The sequence below is a fragment of the Henckelia pumila genome, chromosome 4, assembly GCF_033568475.1.
Source record: "Henckelia pumila isolate YLH828 chromosome 4, ASM3356847v2, whole genome shotgun sequence".
Lineage (NCBI taxonomy): Eukaryota > Viridiplantae > Streptophyta > Magnoliopsida > Lamiales > Gesneriaceae > Henckelia > Henckelia pumila.
In genome coordinates this window covers 106,079,183-106,089,023 of record NC_133123.1, presented here as the reverse complement: position 1 = coordinate 106,089,023, position 9,841 = coordinate 106,079,183, and the positions used below count along the sequence as shown (strand labels likewise).

The 9,841-nt window shown below is 36.0% G+C and overlaps 1 protein-coding gene across 1 annotated transcript; it reads right to left on the bottom strand.

Moving 5' to 3' along the window:
* Nucleotides 1-1,170: 1,170 nt before the first annotated feature.
* LOC140864262 (dolichol-phosphate mannose synthase subunit 2) lies at nt 1,171-5,059 on the bottom strand. Its single transcript, XM_073268323.1, has 3 exons — nt 4,917-5,059; nt 1,673-1,779; nt 1,171-1,588 (listed from the first exon to the last, which is right to left on the bottom strand). The coding sequence occupies exons 2-3, from the start codon at nt 1,760-1,762 to the stop codon at nt 1,436-1,438; spliced, it is 243 nt and encodes an 80-aa protein (XP_073124424.1). The 5' UTR covers nt 1,763-1,779; nt 4,917-5,059; the 3' UTR covers nt 1,171-1,435.
* Between the last annotated feature and the right edge of the window lie 4,782 nt (nt 5,060-9,841).

The window sequence follows — 9,841 nt, the reverse complement described above, 5'->3', positions numbered from 1 at the left end:
GCTCCCAACAACAAATCATAAGACTTAGGTCGTAAAAGTGAACCATCAACAAATTGAAGCTTATTCTTAGCTGTTAAAGCCATAGTCATTGCGCGACTCCAGGAATTATAATTATTACCTGTGAGTTGTTTAGAAACCAACACCAAACCAGGATGATCACCATTTTGTAGATAAAATGGACTACTGGAATCTTCAGAATACGGACGACCATTAGGAGGCGGCGCCTGTGGCGGAGCTTGCACCGAAGAATTACCTCTCGCCATTAGAAGAAGAGCAGCAGAAAAAGCTAGCGCTTTGATACCATATTAGAACTCGAAACAGAGAAAATCCATGTTCATTGATGTAAAATACAATCAGAGTTTCGAATTGAAAAGAATAACCGCTAGCTTCTAGTATTTATACTAATACAAAGCACATACTGATTGGGCTTACTAATCGGCCCAAGTACAATTTGTTATGGCCCAATATGTTTTAATACAATTTAATCTCTCATATCATATCCAATACATGAAATTTATCCAGTCTCATGTTCATAGATCGGACCGTGGTTCTCTTGGAACCATAAGTCTAAACCGAAACCGTTTCTCATAAATCGAAAACGGTTTATGAGGTTTTACTATTTGATTCCGGTTCATAGTATAAGAAAGTTGAACCAAATCCTTGTGGAACCGTAACGAGAACAATATACCACTAGTATTAACTTTTATAACACTAAACGACGTAGCTTATAAACACTTAAAATATGAACCTCAAGTTAATTAATATTTTCGTAAGAAAAATTACAATGTTGATAATATTTCATCAAATAATCCATTTTAATTAGGTAATGTTTGTAACCTCTAAAAATAAGTGATTATGAAGATTTTCTTAACAAATTTGTTAAAAAAATCTCCATAATCACTCATTTTTAGAGGTTGTTAAGAAAATCTCCATAATCACTTATTTTTAAAGATTACAAACACTACCTTAGTTTGATTGTATCAAGAATTGTGTCGTAAAATTTTTTCTTGACCATCAAAATTTAATTATGAACTGTTAGTTTTAATAGGTTTAAACCGTGTACATGACCAAAACCGTCACGAACCGGAATCGGAACCAAACCCGGTTCACCTTTTCTTCGAACCAGAACTGTAAGTTACAGAACCAGAATAATTGGTTTTGGAACCATGGTCAGACTTACCCCAACTTCCCAAAAACAACCCCTCCCCGATTTGAACGTCACACACCCATGGGCCACGGCAGATGCGGAACAAAAATTACGATGACATTTATGCCTTGAAAACCCAAAAAAACTTTCAGCTATGTTCAAGAGGAATGCAAGGATAGCAGGTAGCTTATCTACCATACATAAAGGTACTCGAATATCAGATGAGAAAAGTTTGTTTTAAAAAATTAACTGAACTTCAATCAATAGAGGCTGTCACATAGTCTCCATTCATGCCTTCTTCTTTTTAGATTTGAGCATCACATATCCAATAAACATTGTGAGGAAACAAATGAGTGTTACACCTGCGAAGACCGGAATAAGAATTGCAAATTCCTGCGGTAGAAAGTACTGGTGCACGAAATGGTCTGTTTCGACAAATGGCTGCGAGAAAAAACGATATAATGAACACGTAAAAAACTATGAGAGGCAATATAACATTTTTAACTCCGGAGAAAATTAGCTAACCAGGATGATGACCCAGAAGGTATAATAGGTAAAAATGGACAGGCTGATGACTGATAAAAGCAAGCCAATGGCTCTGTCTGCTAGTTCCATCGCATAGATTGTTTGACCTATGGAGTGGTGAAAATAATGATCGACTACTCAGAATACATTCGATTGACAAAGGTAGAGATGTAAAGAGAAGAGTCGTGTTTCCCATCTGAGAAATTGTACATCGGTTTCATAGACCATGTGTGCAGAGTAAATTACATCACTATCATCTGTTTTTTAGCATATCCCAACAAATTCAGGTTCTGTCGCTTCTCGTACACTGTATGATATTAGCAAAAACTGATAAGGAGGGACTCCCTACAAGTATTTCCATTATTGTCACTTTCACTCCTCAGTGAAATGTTCCAGATCAGAAATAAAAGTGTGGAAACAAACATACATTTGTGTTCTTGGAATCTACAAGGTCTCCCATTACGTTGTGCTCAACATTTTCCATCCCCCGTGAATGATAATTAATTTGCACTCATTCTTGAAAATACAAGGTGTTCCATTACTGGTGCATACTACAGTACTACTACAGGTTCTAAAAAAATAAATGAAACTAATGTATAATATTATTAGTATGATATTTTTGGTGCTTCTTCCTTATTTTTCAGAAAGGAATACCGCTTCAAATTCAAGGATATCCCAAAAAAGAGATGCCAACCTTACCAAGAAAGCAATTTTCATCAATCTCACGCTATGCAGCATAAGTACAAGGAAAGAGAAAGGTGTATACATTAGATTCACAATTTCTAACGCACAACTACAACCACCTGTTTGCATTGACATATCATAATGTTAAAACAAAAATACGTTATACTTAACCTCTCAGGAAGACAACTGAAGCCAAGTTGAAAAACCATAACCAATATATCTCACAAAAATATGAAGGTCTGAAGTTCAACCCTTCCAAACAACAAGGGGATGAGATAGTCTATTGGGATGCACTGTGTACCTACACGTCATCTGGGATATTTTTACATTAACAAAGTATAAAAAACGTTTGCTCTGGAGGTGAACACATCTGGTAGGGAACTCCTTTCTAAAGCGAGATTCTTCGAGTGTAACTTGACCCCGACATTTTTAATTAACTAAGTATAAAAGTTGTTCGCTCTGGAGGTGAATGCATCTGGTAGGAACCCCCCTTCTCAAACGAGATTCTTAAAGTGTACCTAGACTCGTATTGTTACATTAACAAAGTATAAAAAAATTTGCTCCGGAGGTGAACACATCTGAAAGGGAACCCCCCCCTTTCCCAAACAAGATTTCAGAGTGTTCAATGGGTGGTTGCGGGTTTGAGCCATGATTTAGGAATCAGATTTAACCCCCTTGTGTGCTGGGTTGATAAGCAAAAACCTTTTATTGTGTTAAAGGGCAATGTTTGGTATGAACTCACAATACTCAAATTTGTTTTCAGTAACCCAAAAAATATACTAAATCAGTAAGCAATCCTTCGTAGGAGGGTTTGGTATATGCTTTTTAATTGAATTTCACAATGCCCTAAAAGTTACCTACCTGTTCAATCAATGTTGCTCCAGAAACACAAAAATATGTGTTCGGAAATCTAATGATTCAATGAAGAGTGTCAATCTCATTCAAACATGTTCTCTCATCATCATTTTGATGCACTGAGGTTTTTGTATTGAAATTCTCCCTAATTGATATTATTGCTTGCCAAAGTTACTCCAATTATTATTATTGGTTGATGTCAGTTGTGAGAGCAAGGGTTTTCAAAATGGCAAATGCCAAGCATCAATCCGATCTTATGCAAGTATTAAAAAGGTTCAAAGATTACATGTTACTGAATCAGTCTAGAGGAGTTGCACTGCATGATGCAATAATTTCATTACTTGCAAGTTACAAATGCAGATAAAATGATTCAATCCATATTTACAAAATAAAAAATTTATAATATTGTACAGTTAATTCACTCTCCGAGTAAGTGATTTGCTCCCAGAATTGAAGAAAAGAAGGTTGAGGGGAATTCCGGAAGTAAAGAAGAGAAAAAAACTGAGAGAAGATAGAAGCCAGAGAAATCTCAATTCATTATCCTCATCAGCTCTAACATGAAAATACTATTGCATTTGTATACTGAACAATTCTAAACTTATAATCGCACACTGACATTGTATTTCTATTCTATCTGGATCAGTCACTTAGTAAAGGTACTCCGCCGCATCTGTTTTCTTGCTTATAGCGGCCTCTACCCCTATTTGATTAGCTTAGTCATATCATAGAGGAAAGCCCTCTGACAATCCTGGTCCTAGTAACAAAAAGGGGGCGCGCTCAAGCATGTGAAAATAGCTTTTGAGCCACTATTAAATATTAAATAATAGAGAGGTATATAAAAATCTTCAAGTTCCGCTATATCATACCATGTAAGGCATTGCCAAAGCTCAACTACATTACATTCATCATTTTCAGCAGCAATATAAAAGAGTACGTGCCAACTCCGTTAACTACGCAAGACTCACAGGCTACACAACAAATTGCATTTCACATTAGTTCAGCCACGAAATCTATGATTGTTGCCACTCTACAACGCCTAGTGTAAATACGTTTGGTTAGCACATTCTTAAAGATGCAGAATGAAATAACTATGCAGAGAACTATAATAACCTAATAATCCACAGTGACAGTAAAATTGACATTTGGAACTCCTTTTTAACTAATTAAAAGATCAAAAGGCCAACAGATTTGACTACACCTCACTGATACACCCACACAGTTCATGTGTTACATATATCGGAACAAAAGTAAAGAAGGAATCCCAATGAAAGTGCTAATTTTTCAAAGAAATGAAGGGAAGAGGCCATATTGGAAAACAACAAAAGGCATTTTTTTCTAATACTCAATGTCTCTATGACATTAGTGCATCCAAGATGATGATCCAAGGCGAAGCATTAAAAATGCATATGGTAACAAACTCAATTCCTACTGAAAGACTGTTCATGCCTGAACAAACAACAGAATCCCAGCTCAACTTTACTAACGACGACCTAAACAATTACCAAAAACTGCCATAGATTGGGTTAAAATCTTGGTTGAACGACGAAAGATGAAACAAAAGGCACAAAAAAGCTGTATCTCAAAAGTAAATGATTCATGAATAACTCTGAAAAATAGAACACAGATGAAACGGATGATTGAGAAATAAAATTCAGAAACAGAAATTCAAATGATTTATTAGATGTGGATTTAGAGTAACGCATACCTGAATTTTATAAAGAGCAGCAATTTCCCGAAGAAAAGTGTTGGCGTTGTAATTACGAAAACCTCGAGTGGAATAAAAATTGGTCGGCCATTTCAAGAGATATACAATGCAGTGAAAAACCGAAGGAGCAAAGAGAGATTAATATCATATTTTTAAAAATAGCCTAATCTCATAAATGATTTATGATATAGCCTTCTACAATTTTAAATTCCTAAAATACCCTTTTTTTTAGACATTAATTTGTCCATCTCAATTCTATTACTAATAAATTTCTACGGATTCACTAAAATTTATTCACGAAACGTAAGAAAATTGCTTTTGAAATATTTATTGTATAATTGGAACCGATTTGTGGAAAGAATAAAATGAATTTCTAATCACTTTAATTGGCTTGTTAAATTCACAATATTTGGTTTTGTCTGTATTTTATGGATTTTATTTATAATCTTGTCCCTCGGTTTACGTGAATTGGCTTGTTAAATTCACAATAATTTCTACTCAGGAATTCACTGAGATTTATTTCGAAAAAGTGAGAAAATGGCTTGTGAAATACTAGAATTTGTTGAAAAATATTAATATTATGTTGAATTTGAATGTTGAATGTTGAATATTGAGTTGTAAAATGTGGAAAATTAGTGTGTGATGATGTATTTATTTTTGGACTAATCTCAAATGTGGATCTATAAATAGGTCTTCATTTGTGATGAAAAATACAATTGAATTGAGAGAAAAATATTGTGAAGTGTAGAGTTTGATATATTTTGAGTTTTGGAGTTTTTACTTTTTACCATAAATTTTTAATTTTTCACAACACGTTATCAGCACGATCGCTCGAAGGTTCTCTATATTTTCCGACGCTCCAAAATACAAGAAGAAGTTAAAAATATTCAACAAGTAAGAATTTTTATTTTACTGTTTATATATTTTTATTGTGTATATATTAATATATAATATCATGTTATGAAAAAAATAAGTTTTTTTTCAAAACTTGTTATAAATCCTGGGAGGATGTTAAGACGACATCCCACACTCCCGGTAAGGGATACGACAAGTATAAAAGCCTCTAAGGTTTTTAAACAATAACGTGATATATATTTATTATGTATATATATTAACTATATTAATATATAATTTCATGTTATTATATAAAAGGTTGTCTATGACACTGACCTTATAATAACGTGATATGATATATATTATTGTGTATTTATATACTAGCCATATTTGTATAATCTCATGTTATTATATAAAAGGTTGTCTACGACACCGATCTTATAATAATGTGATATGATATACTATACCTGACTTTATACTAACTATATTAGTATAATTTCACAATATTATATAAAAGGTTGTCTACGACACCGACCTTATAATAATTTGATATGATATACATAATTATTTAATTATGATTATCATTATTGTGGGAGAACGGCGATCAGATCAATCAGAATTGATACCCGGTGCAACGGAAGTTTAAAAATTTTATATGGAACGATTCCATAATGGGTATCAAAACTTTTTCGATTAAATTGTGTGTGTAAAAATTAAATAACAATTATAAATTTTTACCTCCAATCTCGAATCGAGATTATGGACACCAACAGATTGCTCTGCTCTTGTTGTATATCCCTGGAACTGATGGACGAACTGTTCTTCAATCAGGTTCACGAACGGATAATTAATCCCTCTGATAGATTGCACTAAAAAATCTATCAGAAGTATCTACGAAGAGAATTAACGAATTTGATCCGTTAAACCAGACTGTAATTCAAAATTCACAGGCTGGATTTTCCCGAGTAGAGAGGGAAGGGGGCGGCCACTTTAGAGAGAAAATAACTAGGTTTTCGAAAATTGTGACCTATTGTGTATAATTTCTGTACTGCAATAACTTATTTATAATGTAGGCCGCTAACAGCTTAGGGCCCATTAGTCATAAGTTCAAGCCCGACAAGCAAAGCCCGCATGTTCAGAAATTAATATAAAATTCATCGTGACTCAGATTGATAAACCGATTTTACCAATGTTCACAGAAACCATTTCTACACCTTTTAAAGTCAAGATAAATTTTTCTGAATCCGAATTCAGTGATTTTCAAAAATGCCCATCCCTATGTCATTTTAGGAAATCTTACTCCTCTACTCTTAAATAAGAAGTCCAACTTCTTTGTTCATTAAATTTAACTCTTTAAATTTAACTATCTCAACGGGGATTAAAAATCCATTACTCTGTGTGACCCTCAATGGTTCAGGGATACAGCTAGCCGTGGGCTCACAACTCCTTGTGACTCGGAACAACAATTTCCAACTTGCCCATCGAATCATGGTAAGAGCGCCTAGCAACATTGCCCCATGATTCCCTAGGTATCACTGATAGTGCCTGCAAGAACCAATAGATTTTGGTTAGCGTACAGTACGGTCCCTTCATCCATATATCCCGATCGAATCAACAACCATTGGTAAATCGAGAGTCGTTCGAGATTCGATAACTATGCAATACATCTTGAAGATCAAATAGTGACATCGCATGTGCTACTAAGAAACCATTTCTTAAACCACATCATGTACTCTGGCCAGAGATTCGTCACACTAATATCTCCTCAGATCGCATAGGATATCCACACTCGCAAGTATGTGGTGAATCCTTGACAACAAAGCATCGACTCCTATATGTGTTGTAACTGTACCCAATCCCGACACCTGATAACCCCAATAGAGTCGGTAAACGAGTCAAAGCACAGTACTAGCATATAGAGTCTCAATGATGTTTCAAGTAGTAAGGACTAATGGTGTACAACCAAAACCGCGGACTTTATCCACTCGATAAGTGATAACCACTTGGAATGTCCGGATAAGGTAGTTCGATCATTCATCGTATGAATATCCATTTGCATGCTTTGAACATCTCTATGTTCCTTATCAATGAAACGTGGTACTCTGCATCGCAAATGCTAGTCTCAAACTCGAGCGATCCTTATCCTTATTATCGAACGGCTCAATCGACTAGGAACAATTTAGAATATACAGTGACTATAAGATGTGTTTCATGATAGCCATCCCATGTGCTACCACATCTTACATACACTATAGTATATTCAAGGTCTTTATCAAAACAACAATAGTATATCACAATATAACAATATGAAGAAAGATAAAGTCATTGCCATTAATAAAAGTGTAAATTATATTAAACAAAAGATTGTTTATACAAAGAGTCATCAAAGCCCTTAGCCACAAGTTGGCTCACCGGGCACCCACTCTTTCAATCTCCTACTTGCCCTAAAGCCAACTAGTCATACTACGTAGACCCATTGCTTCGCGATGTTTGTCAAATAATGGTCCTGGCAAGGGCTTAGTAAGTGGATCAGCGATATTGTCTGCAGAAGCCACTCTTTCGACAGTGATGTCTCCTCTTTCCACAATCTCCCGGATGATGTGGTATTTCCTCAGTACGTGTTTGGATCTTTGATGAGACCTTGGTTCCTTTGCCTAAGCAACGGCACCCGTGTTGTCACAGTACACCGGGACTGGACCAACAACTTTCGGAATAACGCCCAACTCTTGGACGAAATTCCTCATCCAAACGGCCTCTTTAGCAGCAGCTGATGCTGCAATGTATTCTGCCTCAGTGGTGGAATCTGCTGTGGTGTCCTGCTTGGAACTCTTCCAAGAGACAGCACCGCCATTGAGCATGAACACAAATCCAGAGGTTGACTTCGAGTCATCCACGTCACTTTGGAAGCTAGAGTCGGTATAGCCTTCCAATTTTAGTTCTCTTCCTCCATATACCATGAACATATTCTTAGTCCTTCGTAAGTACTTAAGAATGTCCTTCACGGCTTTCAAATGCATTTGACCGGGATTAGCTTGATATCTGCTCGTGACACTCAGAGCAAATGCTACATCCGGTCTGGTAGATATCATCCCATACATGATACTACTTATGGCTGACGCATATGGTACATGTGTCATTTTCTCTATCTCTTCATCAGTCTTGGGACACATAGACTTGGATAGAGAAACTCCATGACACATGGGTAGATGTCCTCTCTTGGACCCATCCATTGAAAACCGTTTCAATATGGTGTCGATGTAGGTTGATTGAGTGAGTCCTATCATTCTCTTAGATCTATATCTATAGATCTGTATCCCTAGAATATAGGATGCCTTACCCAAATCCTTCATCAAGAATCTGCCTGATAATCATATCTTTGTTGACTGCAACATCCCTACGTCATTCCCAATGAGTAGGATGTCATCAACATAAAGTACTAAGAATGTCACAGCATCCTTAACTACTTTCTTGTACATGCATGGTTTCTCCGGGTTCTTGATGAAACCAAAATCCTTTATTGTTTCATCAAATTTCTGGTTCCAACTTCTTGATGCTTGTTTTAGACCATAGATTGATCTCTGAAGCTTGCATACCTTATGCTCGCTTCCCATGGATGTGTATCCCTCAGGCTGCGTCATATAGATTTCTTCCTTAATGTATCCATTAAGAAAAGCAGTCTTCACATCCATTTGCCATATCTCATAGTCATACCAAGCAGCTATGGCAATAAGGATTCTTATGGACTTGAACATTGCAACTGGTGAAAAGGTTTCATCATAGTCAACTCCTTGTCTTTGAGTATAACCTTTCGCCACCAATCGCGCCTTGTAGGTCAATACCTTACCATCAGGCCCAAGCTTTTTCTTGTAGATCCATTTACACCCTATTGGAACAATTCCATCGGGAGAATCTACTAAAGACCAAACTTGGTTTGTATGCATCGAATCTATTTCCGACTGCATAGCTTCAAGCCATAAATTTGAATCCGCATCAGAAATTGCTTCCTTGAAGTTTCTTGGATCACATCCAACATCGGGTTCATCTTGATCCCCTTCAAGAAGAAGACCATATCGAATAGGAGGTCTAGAAGT

Excerpts from the sequence above, each read along its gene's own strand:
- LOC140864262 (XM_073268323.1), bottom strand. The coding sequence starts at position 1,762 with ATGGAACTAGCAGACAGAGCCATTGGCTTGCTTTTATCAGTCATCAGC. Across the intron at positions 1,589-1,672 it reads CCTTCTGGGTCATCATCCTG|CCATTTGTCGAAACAGACCA; the intron begins GTTAGCTAATTT and ends TTTTTCTCGCAG.